Source organism: Oenanthe melanoleuca, chromosome Z (genome assembly GCF_029582105.1).
Source record: "Oenanthe melanoleuca isolate GR-GAL-2019-014 chromosome Z, OMel1.0, whole genome shotgun sequence".
NCBI lineage: Eukaryota > Metazoa > Chordata > Aves > Passeriformes > Muscicapidae > Oenanthe > Oenanthe melanoleuca.
In genome coordinates, this window is record NC_079362.1 from 59,998,140 (window position 1) to 60,019,626 (window position 21,487).

General features: G+C 38.9%; 1 protein-coding gene across 6 annotated transcripts in view; it reads left to right on the plus strand.

Annotated features, from left to right (window-relative positions):
• The first annotated feature begins 242 nt into the window (after positions 1 to 242).
• Positions 243 to 21,487, plus strand: part of ARL15 (ADP ribosylation factor like GTPase 15) — a 223,110-nt gene continuing 201,865 nt past the window's right edge. For 2 of the 6 annotated variants that reach the window (XR_008842518.1, XM_056513350.1), the window contains exons 1-4: positions 244 to 392; positions 9,303 to 9,357; positions 11,270 to 11,360; positions 11,967 to 12,023. Coding sequence is in view for 5 of the 6 variants with exons in the window: in XM_056513350.1 (XP_056369325.1) it covers positions 11,970 to 12,023 (54 nt within the window). In the remaining variant the exon portion in view is untranslated. Of the gene's footprint in view, positions 393 to 9,302; positions 9,358 to 11,269; positions 11,361 to 11,966; positions 12,024 to 21,487 lie in introns of all 6 variants that reach the window. The other 4 variants (XM_056513349.1, XM_056513346.1, XM_056513347.1 and 1 more) reach the window with 4 other exon arrangements.

The following is a 21,487-nucleotide window of genomic DNA, read 5'->3' on the forward strand; positions in this document are numbered from 1 at the left end:
CCGCTCGCCAGCTCCGCTCCCCAGCTCCGCGCCCCTCTCCGGAGCGCTCGGGCTGGGGCAGCGCCGAGCGCCGCCCGCGCTCCTTCGCCTTTAAGGGCGGCCCGGCCGCGCCCCCACGTGTGCGATCAGCTGACGGCGCGTCCCGCCCCCGCCCGCCCTGCCCGCTCCCTGCGCCGCGCGGTGCGGGCGGCAGCGCGGCTCTGACAGCGCCGCCGGGGCAGCGCCGCGCCCCCGCCCGCCGCCCGCCGGCCCCGCCGCCCGCCGGCCCCGCCGCCCCGCGCCGCCGCTGCCCCGCTGGCCCAGCGCCGCTGTCAGCCGGGCGGGCGCCCGCGGCCCCTCCGGAGAGCTCGGCAGCGCGGCGCCCGGCGCCACCCCGGTACATGGATTACCTGGTAGGTTCCCGGCGGCGGCGGGCCGTCGGACATCTTACCGAGCGGCTGGGGCGGCGGCCGCGGTGCGGGGGGCAGCCCGGGGCCGCGGGCAGCCGGGTCTGCCCGCGCCGGCGAGCCCGGCCCGCCGCGCTGGTAACGGGTGATAAAGCGGCCGGGCCCCGCTCATTTGGCCGCTATTAGGTTGCTAAAGCCCTGACCCGGGTCGCTGTTTTTTTCCTAAATGCTGGAGCTTAGGGCACGCTTCAGTGAACTAAATTGCTACCGCGGGCGGGATCAGCCGAGCGCCCGGGCAGCTGGTATTCGGGGGTAGTGTTTATGGCTCTTTAATGAATATTGGCTTCATTCGTCTGTGGAAGATCGTATCGCGGGCGTGCACCTCAGCTGGGGTCGTGGCTGGTGTTTGCACTCACCCGCGCACCTCGGCGAGCAAAAACCCCGTGGCACGTCTGGCTAGTGAGCAGGTGGCTTTGTTTTAGTACGGTACCTGCTCACCTGGTCTTTTCAGCCTAGCGGTGGGGGGGCGTAACGAGCACATCCCATCGCTCCAGTCCCGTTGGCATCCCATTGCTCCAGTCATGTTGCTTGGAGCCCTGTGCTGTGAGCTGGTGCCCACTCCTTCACCGTGAAGAGCTGCGAAGACCAGCTGGGCAATGAAGAGCGGGCATCTTCTGGCCATCCCTGTTCGTTGCTGGTGTCAAGTGCAACCAGGAAGTATTTGGAGTCAGAATCATGACTGTCATTCATACTTTTTCACTTGGGATGCTCATGGGTGTAGGCTTTCAAGACAGGCTCATCAAATGCAACAGAATCTCTGGTGATGCTCTTTTTAATGAACATAATATTTGCCATGCTAAGATGAGAGCTGCACGCAGTGTCTGGCTTTTCCTTTTCTGGCAGCTAACTTAAGCAGAAATATGTTAAATTCATATTTTACTATTCTCGTGTCCATGTAGCTAAAATTTATTGTGGTTTATTGAGCCTCACAGTCCCCAGAAATGTTTTAGCCTTTCCTCTCTGAATTGGATACTTCAGAGAGACGCTAGAAAATGAATTCTGTATGGTTGAAATGGTAGGCAGACTTCTCTTTAACAACCTAGTTAATGAAATACTGATAATAAACTTGCTGGGTATCAAGTGCAGCCCTTAGCTCCTTGAGAGCCTGGAGCTGTTTCTTAGATTTTTTTTTTTCCCCTTTATAAACTAATGTCCAGATGAAACTGGCCATTCCATATACTTTTTGAAATGCTTGCATTAACCTTTGTGACTGCTACAGGCTGTTGTGTGGAAAGCCAACCACTCTGAGAACAATAAATTTAATAAGCCTTGCAAACAGAGAGCATGTTTCTGTATTAACTAAAGGGGGGAGGGGATTAAATAGCTTTACTTTTTTTTTCCCCTCACTCTTATTCTCCAGCTGGTCCTTTTCCTCTTTTTTGTTGTGTGACCTTCTTTGGTGTCAGTTCTGAAAAAACCTCATTGATCACGAAGTTCAGGCACCTCAAAAAGTCTGCTCTAATGAAAAAAAAAAAACCAAAAAAACAACAAAAAACAGATGATATAGTTATGTGCACCTGTTTTCAGCTTGTTGTCACAGTCCGCCCTGGTGGAAAGATGGGCTTACTCTTTATCTGTACAAGACCTGAAGTTACAGTATGAATGCTAATCTGTGGCTAAAGAACAATTGTCTCATTATTTCCATAGCAAAAGGAGCTGTGCGTGTTTGTACATGTACAAATCTTGTGCTTTGTGTGTTTATGTTGGGCTCTTGCACATACATGGGCATGATAACACAAACAGAAGGTCCCTTTGCTGATTCCTCATATTGGGGATCTGTGTTGCATGCAGCCTGCAGGCAGTGAGGTTTTCTCCTGTGCTTGAAGTGTGAGGCAGAGAGCAAAGGTTGAGTTGTTTTTGCTTGCAGTAGTGTTGTTGGAGCACCAGTTGCCACAGCGTTGAGACAGAGTATTTGACAGTTTTGGTTATCAGTGGGGCTGGGTGGAAGGAGGTGAGGGCAGGTGAGGTCAGCTTTGCTGCAGCATGGACTCAGGGGTCAGTCATCTCCACGAGGAGTCTTCCCTCACTCAGCCAGCTCTTCCCAGCCAGCTTCTTCTCCTGATTTTAGCTAGATAGGACCTACGTTGATGGAAATGTCTTTTCTTCATTAAGAAGCAGATCCCAAGAAATACTGAACATCTGACATTCCTTCCGATATCACCACGTTATTGAAAGCATTCAAAACCTTCTCAGAGTGAAATCAGTTGGAGCCAGCTTGGACTGTGGCCTGAAACTTTTATGGGCAGATCCCCAGAGTAGGGCCTCCCTTACTTAGAGTGTGATCCTTGCCATTTGGTAATAAATTGGTCCTAAAAGAGTATCTTCTCTGATGCTCTGGTCTGTTTTACATTGTAACAAAAAAAATATCGCTGTAGCTTTGATAGCTGGAAGATGCTCTTCAGCCTGGTGCCTCATTTATTTTTTTTGTTGATATAATTATGATGTTAGGAGTGGTTTTTTTTTTTTGTTTTTTTTTTTTTTTTGCCTAAATCAAGTTCAACCTCTAAAAGAGAATTCATCTTCATTCGGAGGCACCTTTTACTTATACAAGTTGCTCTCCTTGTTAACTCTCCTTTAGTTAACTCTTTTAAAATATACTAAGTGAACACAACTGCGTCAGTGTAGATTTATAGGTTTTCGTGACTAGGTAATCCAGGGTACTGTCTGCAGCCTTCTTCGGCTTCATTCTTGCTACATTGTGTCTGGAAAGATTTTAGTGTATTCAGAGACTTGTGGTGGTTGGCCTCTGTTCAGCAGACTATGCTTAATTTAAGAAGTTATGCCATGATGCATCTTGTGAAAAGCATGGCATGTGACCAGTCTTGCAGTTTTTGCTTGGAGAACTTGTGGGGAAACAATAAAAATGGTATGCTTTGGTTTTTCTTTTTTGCTACAATTACAATGCAGATTTTAAGTAGACTTTCACAATACACTTCTTCAGTGGCATCCTCTGCAACTGAATAAAGTTCTTACATGCTTCTGTTCAATGTATCAGCCTGATCTGTGTAGAATTTTTAAAAACTGCTTGAGAGAGTGATGTAGAAATTTGAATCTGTCTCTTCACAAAAGAAAGGTGTTGTGTGGGCCTAAGAGATTTATGAGAAAATATTGATAACACATTTAATTTTGTATTTTTAGCATTTTTGCTATGATATCCCTAAATTATATCCCAAGATAGTATGTACTATCTTTCTTGGGCAGGTGTTGAAGAGAATATTCTGACCTGAAATGGAAGATAACTCTTCTTGAATGGTCAACTGATTCAGCTTTAGTAATTTTTTCTTTTTCCCTATTTTTTTCTTTCATTTTTTTTGTCCCTTTTCTGGGGAGTTAAACAGGAACATGGGTTTTGCAATGTCATTGAATGTACACCCATAGTGTTCTAGAATCTTTGTTGCTTTGTTGGAGAGTGGCTTCTTTTAAGTATAACAACTTCTGGTGGGTTTACTTTTTTCTTTGTACACGTGTTAGTGGACAATACAAACTCTTTTACTCCTGTATGCATGCACATGAAACCTAAAATTTGGTGAGTTTTTGCATAAATTGAACTAAATTTTCAATTTTCAGATGACTATGTGAATAGGCCTTAAAGTGACTTAAAAGTTTCTGCTTGGTTTCTGAACAGTCTTGGCCTCACATTCTACACTGATAGTTCAGACAAAGTCTTGGTTGGGGAAAGCTGCATATACCAAGCTGGTGTTCTTAGTGTTAGGTGATATTAAAAAAAAAAAAAAAAAAAAAAAAGAAATGTTTCTGATCTTTTCTTTCTTGGGCTGCTTACTTTTAAGTCCTTTCTTTTAAATAGACTTTTAAATTTAATTGGACAGGTTAGATTCAGAAAGTGGCAATATGGGATAGATCAAGATCACTTAGTGATTCTGGTATACATCAGATCCTGTCTTTCCATTGTTGTTGCCAGTTCCATGGTTTGGTATCTGCAGATCATAGAAAACATTTTTTCTTATACCACAAATGCACTATAGAGGCGTATGTTTGAAGGTAAGAGTTTTACTTCACTGAAACTTTGTAAACCCGTAGATACTGTCCTTGGAATAAGGAAAAATGGGTATAGTTTGCTATAGTAGCAACTCTGTATTTTGCTTCTGAGGCACTTGTGTGATTTTGATACATTGCCTGCAGCATGAGCAGCCAGGGTTCCCATACATAGGGCCGTGTCCTCTTACCATTTGCTTAACACCCCTCTCGTATGAATTCTGTCTTTTGTCATGTAACACTAAAATTTTTTTAGGCTCAACCTATAACAGCCTTGACAATTTACACCTGTCGAGCACAAGGGCTTTTATTTTATTATCCTCCCTTCAGTTTGGGAAGTTGGCTAAACACAAGAATGAGGAGTCTGACAGTTGTTTCAGAATAAAGACATAGTTGAATGCAGGAAAGAAAACAACAGCTGTAAAGGTGCATGGAACTGTATTAGTATTAGGATCAGATGTGAATCTTCTGATTGAAGAAGATAATGCTTACGGTCTTAGGTCTGCATTGCAGAGTGATCACAGATGGCATGAACTTAATATTTTTCAAATTAAACCAGATGGAAAGATTTACTTCACTAATGGGTTTTTACAGGCCTGCATCAGAAGGACTAGTATCTGAAGGTTGTAGTAAGAATACTTGGTCTTTAATGCCAGCTCTTGCTATGTACTACCACACTGTGTTGCTCTGCAGTGTGCTGCTCCTGAATTCTTCAATCAGGCCTCCAAGCTTGAAGCAACATGGTAATGAATTTCAGAAAAGGTTAGAAATGCAAGCTTTTAATAAGTGAGAATATCTGCATTTAGTAAGGACAAAATATTCCCTCTAATACCATATGCTGATTAACATTTTTGGCTTGTTGTCTGTATCATCGTGTTTTTTAATTCTACCAGCTTGTGATGTTTATTCTCTTAAACTGAGTTCTGAAGTTTTGTGACTGTGTGAGGATATTAGCTCTCCATTAATAAAAGAAGCATTTTTAGTTTAGTTTAAAACCGCAAATGTGGGCCCAAAGAGCTGTAAAGCCCTACGAAGAAACCGCAGCAGTATTTAAAATCTTGTGCTTCTTTGGCTCATACTACTCTGCAGTACGTTGGTTTTGCTGTTTTTCACTGTGTGTGCAGCATAACTTTCTGAAGTGCAAACTGACTGTGACTATATAAAAGTCCTCGTTGATATGTGGAGTATTTGCAATCTAATAAAAGATGGCTCATCTTGTGCCAGAGCTCTTCAGCATATAGAATTTACTTTTTCTCTCTGGCAACCTGGTAAGGTGACTAAATTAATTGCCAACAAGTGCATAAGTTTGTCCCTTCTATCTGAGGAAGAGACACAAAGCAGGAAATGTAGCTGACAAGTGCTCTTACACTAGATGCAGTCCTGCCCTAGAGCTTTGTTTCTTATAAGAACAAACAGGAGGAAGAACATGAATCTTTGATGCTCTGCTCTATGTTTTGGTGGAACAACAGGAGAAGAATTTGTTCACAGGACCCACATTAGCTTTTGGCACTGGAGAGTCTGAGTAAGCAAGATGGCATCCAAGATCCACTAGGAACTGTTGATATGGGGGAAGTAAGTTTGCAGATTTCTTCTTTTGTTATGACTTGGAGCTTTTGTATGGATGAAACATCTGTTTTCCACATTTTATTAGCTTTTAAAACAACTATTGCCTAGTCTTCCTTTATATGATTTTGACTTTAATAGAGTTTAAGAACTTATAAGCAATTAAAAGTGAAGTAATCATTTTGTAATCTGTAATACAAATTTCATGGGAAATACAAATGAGCATTGAGAGCACAGCTCTGGCAGTGAATAAAAGGGAGAAGTGAATGCAGAAATTACAAGGAAATTTTGTGTTTGTGTTTAGTTGTATAAACTGCATATATGCATATGGGCTGATGCAGAGACAAATATTAGTAATGCACATTGAACCCAGGAAAAAAAAATTGTAGTACCTCTTTTGATATTCATAATAAAATGGCAGATGAAATTCAGTGTTGACACATGCAAAGTTGCATATATTTATAGAAGAAGTCACATGGCAGTACAGATGCATGGATAGGCCCTAAAATACCATCAGTGCTGAGGAAAGGGAAGGAGGATCCTTCTTCAAAATGTCATCTCAACCCAGACATCTGTCAAAAAATTTAGAGTATTAAGAAGAAAAAAGAGGCAAAGATCTCATTTTTGCACTGCTTAAATGTAAGGTTTACTCTTGTCTTACGTGCTACATTTCTGGTTGTATCATCTCAGGAAGAGTATTGAAAAACCAAAGAAAATACAGAGAAGAAGGATGTGGTTATTGAAGAAAAGCAATTGCTTCCATACAAGCAGGGATAAGTAGTTACAGCCCTCCCATCTGAAGAAGATCCAGCTGACTGGTATGAAGAGATGTCTTCATACTAGATGTTTTGAAATCAGAAAGAGGGGGTAACTAGGCAATGAGCGATTTTTTTTTTTTTTTCCCTATAGAAGAACTCACTGACAGTTAAAATCCAGGAACTGTGTCTTCATGTGAGTGTAGTTGAATTTTTACAGTATATTAGGGAGTGTTATTCTCACAGTAATATTAGGGAGGTCAAATTGAGTAGACCAGGAATTTGTACCATGTCTTCAAAGATAGATTCATTGTGGGTGGGTATTAAACACGATGTTCAGATGTGATGGTAGGAACTCCTGAAGTTGTGTTTACTGGAACATAAGAATAGGTCCATGTGGTATAATTCCCTGAATGACCTGATGCTTTACTGTGCATCCATTATTCCTCCTCATTGAGAAAACAGGTAGAATCAATTCTGGAGCAGGAAATTGCAGTTAGAAAATTGAGATGTTCTCAGTGGTGTCCAGGAGAGCTCTCCAGTGTAATCAGAATTGCACTGACTGCAGAGGAGGTGAGACTTTTTAATTCAGAGGTATTTATGAAGATGCTTAATCTGCTCCAGGGGCACGTAGCTAATGGATTCCTTCTGCTTGGAGGTGCTGCCTTGATGTATGAGCAAAGGCTATTGGCTTTCTGACATCTGTGTTTTAACAAATTCATGACTTTTCATGTAAGGCCCACAACGCTGAGTGAACCTGAAACTGTGAAGACAACCTATGTAGAGAGATGATGCACTCTACAATGAGTGATCTCTTTTCTCAGTGCTTTCTTCTTGCCTAGAAACTTGCATAATTTCAGGTTTCAGCAAGACTGGAGAAAAGGTCCAGAATTTTTGAGAAATGTCTATACTGTTCTTGCAGCTAATAATTTTCTGCTTGCTAATCTGCATCTTTCACTGCCTGAGCCACTGCAGTCCTGGAAACAGTTATGGAAAACTGTTCTACTGGCAATATTGCCTAAAAGAGAGGAGAGCATTGTTCAAGTGGTGCATCCACTTGATTACTTTTTGTGATGACAAGAGAGTTCTTGGATCTAGTCCTATTTACTGTTCACATATCATTGCTTTTTCATCAACATCAAGTGTCTTTTAGTCTCTAAACTAAGATTTGTTTTTTTAATTATTATGTACCAGAAGTTTGGTATTTTAGAAATTTAATTATTCAGCATTAAAGCAGAATATGGAAATATTTTCTGTGTCTTTTGTCCCTGAGAACAGTATTAAAAAGAATTCAGGGAGTTTAAATTAAAAATGTTACTAATGGAATATGCTAAAGGGCTGTGACATCTTGTGCAGAAAGGGAAGCCTTGGAGTTATTAGTTGGAGTTATTAGTTGAGTACACAAGGTTAGCAAACAGCAGTTCTGGTCAAAGTTCCTGTTACCTTTACTGTAGTGTTGTTGCATGTGCTTTTGGGTACCCACATGTTCCTTAAAACACATAAGCACTCAGAATTTGTTTCAGGCTCCATACATAATTAAAAGTGTATTACACTTACAGTTACATACATAATATACAAGTGTATATTTTATACACTTGTACTGCTAATTTTTCCAATTTTATACACTGAAAAATATGCAGATAAGAATAGAGGTGGAAAACTTTTGCCTGGAAGATCCAGCAATTCCAAGTAAGCACTTCATTATAAATGAGCAGAAGTGTACCTTGATCTTAGGTGTATTAAAGAAACATATCACCAGACAAAACCCTCTAACATCTCCTTTTTCTCATGTTACTTTCTGTTCTTGTGTTCTTGGAGCTATATTCAGTGCTGTGATTTATTTAGGATTATGTCACAGTGAGTTGAGGTCGAGCTGAGTGTTGCTGCTGGGTGGCAGAATTGACTGGCTCCTGCAGTTCTCTCAGGTGTTGTTGAGCCTTTTGGTTCTTTTCTTAGGTCTTGATTAGGATTGTCCTCCCCTTTTGCCCACCAAGCTTCTTGAGGCTACTGCTTTCAACTCAGTGCTTGCTTTGAAGTCATCAGTCAGCTCTAATTAATATTTTCAAAACCTGGTCTCTTGTAAATATTATGAGTAGGGATTTAATCTTGTATTTGCTGACTAAAGAGATATTATTTAAAACAATGTCTTTGTGAGTTGCAGACTGTGTGCCTGTGTCAGAGCTGATTGAGATTTTTTTATTTTAAACACCAAATACTGAACTTCTTTTTTACTGATATTTGTGCTGATAGAGGAATACTTGAAGAAATGGACAGAACAGATGCTTGTTTTGAATTGAAGGTTGCACAGCTGCAGGGCAGATATCTTTCTAAGTCATTATAAACAGCCACATTTTTACAAGGTACGGTTAAAATAACAAAGTCTCGGGCCAATAGCAAAGTTGGCCATGAGTTTGCTTTCCAGTGGGAAAAATTCTTTAAATTTTGTGAGATAACCCTTTGCCTAGGCAGAAGGGTGCTTTTTGGCAAAGATGCATGTATATATTGTTTGACGTATTTGATCTGATGACTCTGTTTTTTGCTTTAGACATGTGAAGCTGCTTCTGTGAAGAATTAGTCTTTGTAGAATTGTGCCAAACAAGGTATCTTTCTTTCATAGTATTTGTAGGTATATTTTTACATTTTTTTCTTTTATTTTCATGCTTACCGTGTAAAATCCTTTCAGAAAGCAACAATAAACTGTAAGTAAATTACATGCAAATTTTCTAACAATTGTTTTGTTGCTCAATTGTATGGTCCCAAGTGAGTTGCAAACCAAAGTAATGAAAGATTACAAGTATGAAGAATAAACTCCCCATTGCAGCAACAGATGATCATCTACATCTTAATTAGATGGTAAGAGTGATAGTCTAAAGGATAGTATCACTAAACTTTTCATTATTTAAATCAATTCCTGTCACTTTTTCAAGGATTAAACTGAAATTCTACTGAGGAGGGAATTTAAATTTTCAGAAGGAACGATAGGTGAATATAATAGATATTATTATTAGTTTAGATTAATTAGATTAATAGTAGCATTGGGTTTAATGACCCTTTTACCACAATAGAATGTAGTTTATAAGCATTGTCTTGGAGGCTTGAAGGAGGGATTATTTTAATATTTCACTGGGAAATGCATAAGGGTTCACTGGTACTGTATGTGACAGAATTCATGCCTTATAATAATAGCCTGTGGTTTCAGAACATTAACAGTAGCAAACCAAACAACAGATAAGTAAGGTAACGTGGGATGTAGGTTGTTTTATTCTACTGAAGCAAGGGGGCTTGCTGGAGAATTTGAACTGCAGCTTAGTTTTCCCACTAATATATAGCCTGGATGTACTGAACAAAAATTTAAAAAAGAAAACAACTTATAATGCTGTGCTTGTCTAGAATAAAAGCAAACTGTATACACGGAGAACCTATAGTGGTTTGCTGCTGCTGCACATTTACTTCTCTTGGAAGCTTAAATAATCATTTACTTTGTGCATAAAGTTGTGTTCTGCCAGCAAGATAGATTCTGCCAGGATACTGAAAATGCAAATCATTCAATGTATCACCCAGTGTTTAAGTATGGGCTTAAATTGCCACAGACCAAGGTTAAACATTAGGGAACTTTCTAGTAGAGAGGGAAATTAAGCACTGGACTAAATTGCTTGGGGAAGTCATCCATCCCTGGAACCTTTGGAACAAGGTCTGCAAATCCTGTCTGGAGGGGTATGGCTTATGACCCCGCCCCACCACTTCGTGTAACTGCAGGATTTCTTGAAGTCAGTTCCTTTTTCTCTGTCACTTTTTCCTTCTGGGAGAAGCTCACAGTACAAGAGATTGATTTGGATGTTTGGTCTTAAAGCTGAAAAAAAACCAACAACTCCTTAGATTGAAATTGTGTTTTGAATCAGCATTTCCTTTTCATTAGTAGCATGCTAGATTACTTCCAGTAAGAAAAGAAAATCAACTGTGCTGTTGATGTTTGCTTTCAGGTTTTTGTGCTGTGCTTTTTGACTTTCAGATAGTTCAGTGAAATACTTCTTGTTTAAAATTTAGATGTAACAGTTAGCAATATTTTTCTTCTGCTGTTACACTTTTTTTGTATTACTTATACTGAAGATCTGTTATTTTGATTTTTTACGTCCCAATTTTAATTAAATGGGTATTTCAATTTAAGGGTTGAAGGGAGGGTGAAATTAGAAAGCAGATGCTGAAAAGATGTTTTGACTAGTGTGTTTGAAGTCTGTATCACCCAGCACTTTATCTTAGGTAATGTGTGAACTTGTTAAACGTGATAAAAATGTTCCACTGGAAGGCTTTAAGTTTTGTCTTTCAAATACCTTATATAAAGTAATTCCTCAATTGCTCTTCTGAATAAATCATTGTAAGCATAATTTATTTAACCTAGTTGTATAGGAAATATGGTAAACATACAGTAGTTTTTATTTTGGTGTTGGAGAGCTGCATTTATTTCTTGGCTTTGTTGTGCTAATTAAAGAAGGTGTTTTTCATCTGTTTCATCAGAAATTCGTAGTCCATCCTCAGCCTCTCTGGGTGACTGCAGAAGACATAGAATTGTGACATCACAGCAGATTGGAAGTTGAGCAAGTTGAGGGTAAAAACTTTCAATATGATTATTCCCGGCTGTAAGAACAGATTAAATAAAATGTTTTATTTTCATGTTCTACTTTGAAGATGAAAATATCAGAAAACTAAAGCAATAAGGCTCCAGAAATGTGCAAATGTTAAATTATATGCATTCTCCTAGTATGTAGAGGAAGACAGTTTCAGTGATGATAAAGGAGAAAAAAACTGTAAAATATAAATGCAGAAGCTCTTTACAGTCCACTAAGAGGCCAAAAAGCACTCCATTAAAATGATTCTTGCAGATTGTTTTTAAATCAGAGTAGATAAAAATAAATGAGACTGAAAGCTTACATACAAATCATTAATGTTGTTTACAGGCATTTTGGGGATCGTTAGGTAATTTGAGACCTATAATGAATTACTGAACTAGTGAGTGGGAAGGTGTTGACACCTCTACACTTACCTGCTTCTGTATGAAGGATGTCTGTGTGACCTGAATTCGTATCACATTTTTCTCAGGTTGTTTAATACAGACTTGAAGAGTGTGTTTCTTTCAGGGGAGAGGGGAGAGATGGGAAAAAATAGTTCTTAATAAATAGCATTCTTGATAATGTCTTTATTTTAATTCCTTTAGACTATGTCTGAATGTATCCAGCTCTCATTTGCTGTTTGTAGAATTGGCATTTACACGGTAAGGCAATGTTCTAACTATTTTTTGTTAGTGTTAATGCCATTTGAGTGAAAAAAAGTTACTTAAGTTTTTTAGGATTGGATTTAAGTAATGCAGGTATCAAAAGGGATTTGTCATGCTAGTTTGCATAAGCAGACTACAGTAGATTTTTGTCCTATCAAAGATTTTCTCAGAAGAGCAAAAGTATCTTCCACTTAAGTTAAAAAAGGTAAAAAAAAATTCAGCCAGCATCTTGAAGTGTAAGAAAATTTAGAATTCATGTGCACCAGTTGCTGAGAATTCTTGTGTGATGTAATTGCTGGAGGATTTATATACATTTGCCATTAAATACCTATGGTGTTTGAGTAATGTCACATATTAAAACATATTAGCTAAATGCACTTATTTTGTCTAGTGAGCCTTATCATTTTGGAAATGCTGTTGAGTTAAACTTACCAAACCTTATATAAAAGAAATAAGAAATTTACTTCAGGTATGTGTCCTAAATATGCTAGCATTTTTTTTCTGCTCCCAGTTGTTCTAATTAATGATGAGAACAGTTAGATTAATGGAGTTTTATAGAAATTAATTTTACTGAATACATTACAATAATATAGTGTAAACAGAGCTTACACACTGTGTGAGACTTGGTTGCTCAAATCATGCTTCCTATCCTGGAGCTTTTAGAGTGGGGATGCTGCTCCTCCTGTTAATGCTTTTCAGGAGGAAGCCTGCAACATATCACTTCATACAGTCAAAAGTATAGGTTTTGAAGAATAGTGATGAGGGCTATGTGCCATCAGTAAGTATTACTTGAGGGCAGAATCTTAAAGCTTAACATTTGCTTTTGTCCATAGAATTTGGTTCCAGGTAGTATCTGCTTGAGGTTTTTTTCCCCCCACAACATTTGCCTGTTTTCAACATGTAAAAGTCTTTTGGATGGTAGAAGAGTCAAAGGCATATTTCCTTATAGTATTTAAATTTCTTAGGAAGACTTTCGGTCTAAAAATTCCTGTGTGATAAGAGTATATAATCTTAAGGATCAGAGTGGGTTTACAGTCTGAGGTTTCAATGACTGCAAGGTACTCAAATGGTCTGCCAGTTCTTTAGAAGGCTAGAGTAAACTGTTCAAATTAATATGAGAGGATGTCCAAGTATAAATGTGTGTGTCTCGCAGACCTAGGTATAAGCAGGTAAAATGTACAGCAAAGTACATCCTCTGCCAGTAATTGGTTCTGTTTTAGTATAAAATAGGTCAAGTGTTGTTCGTATATTATAGAGTGCCCTGCTCAGCTGTGGTAGCTGCAATTATAGTGATAGCTGTATAATGGGTATCTCACTCTAATCTTTTGGGCAGCAAAATACTTAATTTATCAAATGTTCTAATTGCAAAATAAACAGAGCTGGCTTCATTTATTAAAATGCTGAAAGAAATTGATATCATTGACTGCTGGTATTTAAGGAAGGATAGTGAGGAGGATGATGACTAGACTTCAGAGCATCCAGAGATGAAGCATTGTGGCCACAGGGTACAGGGCAGGGCACGGGTCCCATGTAAAGTGCATTTGAAGGTTAAAATAGTTCCTTTAGGAAAATTATAAGTGCAGAGAGTACTTGCTTTCATAAAAATGCCTGTCATTGGAAAGGTCAGTTTCAGATGATCTGGCTGGAGGGTGGAGTTGGACAGCTTTGGTGTCATAGTAAACAGAGAGGCCTGCTGAAGTGAGAGCTGTGCAAAGCACAGTGTGATAGTTTCTCCTCTGCACCATCCCCTGCTTGTGCTTGTAACTCTGTCACTGGATTTATTGCTCAAGTGTGTCAGTTCAAGTGTGGCAGCTATCAGGTATTGCGTGCTCCATACTGCTGTTAAGAAGCAAACCACAAAACTCCAGTTCATATTTGCCTTCTAATTAATTCCTTGGGTCTTGTGCTTTCTGCTGTATGCTGTTTTGCAGATTCAATTGATTTTCTGTTTGCCGGTTAATTGATTTTTATCCAAAATCTAAGCAGTCTCAGATGTCAGTCCTTAGCTGCGCCATGTGTTCAGCTTGTACTGAGTTTCTTGGACACTTCCTGTTCTGCGTGTCCTCATGGTACAGTGCTGCAAGTAAGGCTCATCAAGCTGCTTATCAGTAACACTTAAAGCACCCATTACATCAACTGTACTACACCATTAAATAGGCTTCCTGTTTTTATGGCATGTACAGATTATGAGATGGAGGAAGAATTTATATAGTGATCCATGGCAAAACAGCATGTGCTGCCTTCAGCTAGGTGAAAACCTAATCTTTGCAAGAATACAGGATGAGATGTAATGCCTGTTTTGGGTGAACTAACTAGACTACTTCCTTCTAAAAGGAAAACATTATCATAAACTCAAATGAAAACTTTTGGGATTAAGAAATCAACCAACCAGTGAAAATAAAGCTCAACATGTTTCACATAGCTAGTAGCTTCTCTCAGAAGTACCAGTTTTTCAGGTGCATGTTTCTGCGTCTTCCACCATGCTAGTGTCTGCATCAGATGTCAATTGGATGTGTGGGAACAGGCAGTTAAATTTGTGAATCTGTGTGACTGTGGAGCTGTAAGCATGTGGCAGCTTGTAACAAAGGTTATCATTTATGTCCTTTCTGTTTCTGATTTAATTTTCTTAACTAGGTAAATGGTCAATGATGGTTAATAAAACCATCATTAAACCGATGATGGAGGATTCTACCTGTATGAACCTCAGAGAGAAAATAGTCCAAATTTCTTTTGTCTTGTAAAACAGTTTTTTTGATAGGACACTTGCCAATTTTATACATACTTAGGACTTCATATTGGAAACATTGTGCATGATTGTGTGCCTACACATATACTCTGGAAGGTTCTCTGATACTCTGTACTAACCCTTGAGACTTCTTTCTTTTCATCCATTTGCATATAATTTTAAGCTTTTTTCAATAGGGGTAATAAGGCATTCTTTCTGTCCCTAACTTTTAAATCTGACTGCAAGAACATGCAAAATGTCATTTTCACATCACTTGTTGTTTTGGACAGAAAAACAAGGACAGATGTCTCTACAGAGGTGAGCACCATGCAGAAATACCTAAGGAGGCCTAGTGGAAGCATGGTCTTCTACTGGTGTGTATTAGAAGGAAAAATACTGGAAAATGCATTTTCCTGTTTCAGAAAATTAGGAAGTAAGTTCTTCTTGGTTTCAAAATATGTCATCACTATACAATAATTTTGTTTCAAAGCCACACAAGGATAACAAAAAGCTCCCCGTAGCTCTTTCTGCTTTAAAGTGCTGGGTGTGGCAAAAGCAATGCACTGTGACAACATTGCATCAATGTTAGCATCTTCTTCCTGAAAAGCAGGGGTAACTGATATTTGAGTTTTAGTAGCCTCTTGGCTTGAATTTGTGCAATGAGAAGTGGAAATAAATTATGCATTTTTGCAGCTTTGCTTGCTATAGTTTGTATATGGTAAGTATAGTAAACAATGCAGTTGTGCTTTTAGTTTTCTGGTTTACTTTGGACTTACTTACATTTGTCTTTGTTTATAATGATAAATTCATGTCTTGAAATGGTTTGACTGGAGTCAGCTGTTGTGCTAAGGAATTTGTGTTAGAACAAAACAAAAATAACATTACTTATGAAGTGGTGGAGGGAATGCTCTTAAAAGAAGAGAAACCATCTGAACCAATAACTAAAGGCAGCCATGAAATAGGAGGTAATCATGGGAACATGCCTGGGAGGTTCCTGGAGTAAGCCTGTGAGTGTGGAAAGCTTCCTATGAGACTCTTCCCCTCCCTGACATAGTTTCCCATTGGAAAATACTAAGTTAAAGTAATAACAGTGTTCATTTAGCATATCCTGTCTACTCCTCCCTTTCCCATGTCGTGTCCTTGACATGAGCAGCAAAACAAAAGCACAAAAGTGCAGCAGGAAAAAGTCCTTTTATGTGCTACCCTTGGGGAAATGTGGATAATTCCATTCACAGTCACTGCTGATATTCTGTTGGAAAGGTCTAAATGTTTTTCATTTCCAGCCTTAAATAAAAGGTTCTTGCTATCAGACCAGTCTTGGCAGTGACTTGCATTGGGTGGGACTGTGCCTGCTTTGTGGTTGCAAATCTGTAGTCAAGCTGCTCAGACCATGCTAGCTGTGATTTGTATTGCTACCTAAACAGGAGAAAGAGGGGCAGACCTGATGCGGGTGTCACTCTGTGCATGTGAATGTTAGATACATCTTGGGTTTTGTGCTATGAGCTGAGACTTTTTTTTACTTTTCCTGAAATAAAGGAACAGTTGTAACATTTTCTCAATGTTACAGGAAGGTAAAGACAGGTGAAGGGGAAAAACATCAAGGCTGGGCCGGGAGTGTGGCTCAAAATACAGTTCTCTTCCCTGTCTCTTGGCAGAGTTTGTTGGTTAAAGTGAACTGTGCTGATATTGCTGAGAGTCTCTCCTTGTGCCAGAGGTGATGTTACCTGCTCAAGGAGCTCAGCAGCTTGGTGCAGCCAATGCTGCTGTGACAGCACTGCTTCCCTGGGCTGCTCAGTGATGTACACTGGTTTTCCAGCTCTTTGAGAACCTCTGACAATTAGTAATTGATTTCACTGGGAAAGGTATGGTTTGCCAAATTAGCCTGTTAATTTTTGTCAGAATCTCTGTTGGACAAACTTGCAAGTTAGAGTAGAGCCTTGTCCTGGACTAGGGACTTCATGAATGCAAGTTTCGTTCTGCCTGATTTGTCTCTGCTGTCTATGGCTCTTTGCTGCTGTAGAGAACAGCAGTGTTGTTCCACAGGCCATTTAGGGAGGACAGGAGGAAAAGCCCAGATTATTATTACAAAAATCTCCAATCTTTTCTGTTCAGAAAAGGTTCTGTTCAATTTGCATTGATCAAAGCAGTTACTTATCCTGTATATAAGTGCTGTTTTGTTTCTTGCCTTTGGAAGTCAGGACTCCTAATCCTCACTCTTGCTGCTTGTCCAGAAAACAGTTGTGAAATGTGTTGTCAAAATGTTGCCTTCATGGTGTTCCACATGGAAAATAAACTACTCTTGTCAGGCTCAAGCGATGCAGGTGGTGATGGTATGAGCATGGAATTTTTCTAATGGCCTCTGCTTAGCATCCATTTTTGGATGCAGCCTCTTTAGTTATATAAATTTAAAAATGTTTTAATTGAATATAGTAAGTTAAAATGTAATCTGTAAGTACATTGCAAAGTAAAAATATTCAAATTTCTGACAGTCTCCTATGAAAAAACGACCTGTTGAAATCCAAAGTGCCCTGAGATTGTGAGCTTTGAAAGATAGCATGGGAACATGTTGAATTAGTGGCAAATTACAAGTCTATTACTGTATCATTTGAATTATTGAGAGGGTGAAAAACTAGAAGTGGCTCTTCAGTAAAAGTGAACTTTTTCTTTCATATTCTGTAATCCAGAAGTTGGAACCATGCATAGCAATGAGATGTGCAAAAAAAGCAAATTGATTTGCAAGGATTCCTGACTGGGCAATTCTAAATTGTGATGAAAAGCAAGCTCCCTGTGATTATGGTCAAAGTTGCATGCCCTGCTGTCTGTGTGCAGTCACATCCTCTACCTTGTACAGTTGAATAAGTAAGAATCTAATAGGTATTCTGCAAGTGGAAATAGAGAGAAACAGTAATATATATGACTCATAATATTTTGCTTGTAGCTGCAGGGTTTTTTATTGTTCTGGTTTTTTAGTCATAATCTTGCCAAAAACTGTGTTGGTTTTGAGTATGAGTTGTAAAGTATTTGTTTTTAGTCTGTATTTGCCTTTGACAGCAATTGGACAACCACAGAGCACTAAAAATTATGCTTGCAGAATAATTGCATCTTTCACAAATGACATATTACAGTACAAATGGGGAAGGTTTGTTCTGCAGGTCTTAAACTTATGTTCTATGAGCTCAAAAGTTGTCTGTCTTAGAGTGAGAGAAGATTGCTTTTTCCTGTGAACATGCATGCACTGTGTCCTGAGGGCATCAGTGATAAGTTACTATTGTGATTGCTACTGTAAATAGTTCAGTTCTGTTTTCTGAAGACATCTTGTGTTTGTTCAAGAATAGGTATCTGATAAGGGAAGAAGTCATACAAGTAGATAGAAGATTTAAAAGAAGAGCAGGTGCATCAAATGTGCCACAAAAATTAATCTGTTCATGACTTAGCTTTTTTTTTTTTTTTTTTGATGGAAAGACACTTCTAATTCTTGGCAGCATTGTATGTATATCTAGTTTTTAGTTTTTCTTCTCACCTTAATGTTGAAAATGTTTCCTAGGTATTGAAGTTTTCAAAGTAGTTGGCTGAATATCTGTTGGTACAGCTTCTTTATAATTATAGTTGCTGTCTTCAAAGTAGTTTAAGTTTGTTTCCATATGTAATTAAATCCATAAATGCTTTTGGAAAGCCTGTTCTACAGCATCCTTTAGAGCCTTTTAAAGTAAATAGTGCTTTTAGATCTGCCTTCTATTACAGTGTTTGTATTTTGATCAGTTTGATTATACTGCACACAAATCATAAAGCTAGTTCTATTTTGTAATATGAAAACCTTTGAGTGCCATTTCATTTTTATGGCAAGGATTTATATAGTACAAAACTATACTGAATTTTTACTGGCATTATATTGCTGGTATTATGTTGTTTAGGAGTAGAAAACAACAGTATTTAATAGATGCCATAAATTCATACTGTGGTTCCACTACTATGACTATATATACTTGAATTTTAAAAGGAAACTTTTTAAGTAAGTGTTACTAGCATCTTAAATGCCATTTTGGGCAATAGACTTTCAGGAAACAGTAAAAATGTGAGAAGTGGTGTAAGAATATCTTTTGTCAGGGAAAGCAAAGGCTACATATAGCTATGACATGGTGTGTTGTAACCAAGATTTAAAAATTCTGTTTCTGTTATTGTCACGGTTGCCTGTGTCAATGCAGGCAAAAATCTGGTACCTCTGCAGCAATGTTTGTCCCAAGGCTTCCAAAATTTACAACTTGGGTTTTTTTTAGCTTTATTTAATGTTACCAGTGAATGTTCTAGACCTACCTTGTTTCACTCAATCCTTCTGGTGTCCTCAGGACCTCACAAACACAAATCATTTGTCATGCACTTACTTTATCATGGAATGTCCTGTGTTGGAAGGGACTCATAAAGATCACTGAGTCAAACTTCTGGCACTGCACAGGGCAACCCAAAAAATCCCAGCATATGCATTGTCAAAATGCTTCTTGATTCATATACTGGGACCTTTACACATTAGAGAAAAATAAGGTTGGTGGATCTCCAGACCTGTAAAGCTTCTCATCTGAAAGCGGATTTTTTAAAAATTAGAGTAAGGAAAGGAGCAACAGCCAATGGAATGAAATGTCCCACATTCTCCTCCTCTTCTCCAAATCAAAGTGTCATTTAAGACAGGGACACACAAGTCTGCTGTATGTTTCCTGGATTTTCAACAGGATGCAGGTGACAGAACAGAGACTAGCTGCTCAGTATCGTTTTCAAAACTTCATTTTAGCCTTGGGCACATGCCGTGTTGAACAGATTCATAATCTTCCAATGCTTTCTTTTCCAAGACAAGGCAATGTGTTTCCATTCTGCAACTGGGACCTTTACAAGGGCTTGTTGTGACAGGAGAAGAGGGAATGGCTTTGAACTGAAAGAGGATAAATTTAGGTTAGATATTAGAGGGAAATTATTTGCTGTGGAGATGGTGAGGCACCTGGTACAGGTTGCCTTGAGAAGCTGTGGATGCCTCATCCCTGGAAGTATTCCAAGGTTGGTTGGATGGGGCTTTGAGCAGCCTGGTCTAGTGTAAGTGCAACATTAATAAATGTTGCATCTCAGGCAAAACCCCATCTTTTTTGCTTATCTTTGCCTCAATTTCCACTAATCATGGATTTTTAAAACCACTCTTCACATTGTAATGTAGTCAGACAACACACATTTTACCGTAATGGAAGATAATTATTTGTACTCCAATTCTAAAAGTGCACACATGTCCAAAACATGTGAGATTTTGTTTCATAACCAGGCCTGTGTTGTGTTAGTGTTGTCTTGGAGATCTGCTTATTTCATTTTGTTGTCATCTTGGGTTCAGTAGAAGACATTCCAGTGCAATTCTCTGGAATACATATGTGTAAGTAATAACCCCTCTGTACAGGGTCATGCCTAGAGGCCCAACAGAGGTTGATGCTCTGTTCCATACTGACTCAAGTCTCTGCTGTGACAAGCAAGCTACAAGCAGACAGGGATTAGCTCAAACACATCAGTGTATGTGGAGGATCTTGCCAAGTGCACTTCTTGTCTGTGTATGGAAAAAGAGGTGGGATTTGTTGTGAAGTTGAATCCTTATAGGCAAAAGATCTGGAACCATGAGGGGAAAGGGAAGCAAGCATGTTGGCTAAGACTTGAGAAAGACTTCTGGTTATTGACATCAAGATTTGTGTTTCAGATGCTTTTGCCTTTCTTTTCATAAGAGTTGTGTGGTTTTTTTTTCTCTGATTGAATTTATTAGCCGTGGAAGAGAATGAATCTACTAAGAGAGAGGTTCATGAGAAGATTGGTTCATATTGTGGGATGTTTGAAGAATGTAACTCTTAGTTTCAGTGGTTCTTTTCACTGTGCCATCTCACTTGACTTTGAGCAAGAAGATGCCTTTGAAAGGGATCAAGTGAGGAAATACACACCTTGTCATACCAGATTAAAAAGCAGTGGCCATAGTACTGGACCTCAGCCTTGCAGGAAACAATAATGTAGGGATCATAAAAGAGAGTTTTAAATCTAAATAACTCACAAATAAGAAGGTGAAAATGTATATTAAAAAAGAAAAGGAAAAAAAGAAGAAAACGAACCAACCAAAAACCCAACCCCAAACAACTAGAAAATTCAAAAAACAACTACTGTGGAGCAAACTATGCTAAACTGAGGCTCTAGGATTATTGGATCATGAGCAAGAAAACCACAATAAAAGAAATTGTTTTAGGTGTGTTTTGTGCTGACCCTGTAATGTAACATGAATCTTTTATAAGCTATCACTTTCCAATAATAGTAATTGATAATTCAGCTCTAGATGGAGAATATGAATAAAGTTCTTAGTAAGTACAAAATCTGAATGTATTTGGAAATGCCTGTGGAACTCTTACTCATGATGTTTTTATTATTCCATATGTTTGTATTTCCAAATCTTACAGATAGTGGCTCAACTTTGGCTTCCCAATGAGACACGAGCTATTTTGTTTTTCAGCAGGCTGAAGTGAGGTGTGAAATGTGAAGAATTTACTGATACTCCACAGCAAGTTCTAGGCAAGATCTTGTGGTTCTGAATCACAGTGCATGCCTTGGGTGATTGGTGTCTTGGTATTTGAATACTTATATAAGCCTTCTGCTCTTTTTATTATTGAAATTAGAACACAATTAGAAAGACTCTCTTGTGATAGCAAATTTGTGAATTCTAGCATGGGATTCAGAGAAG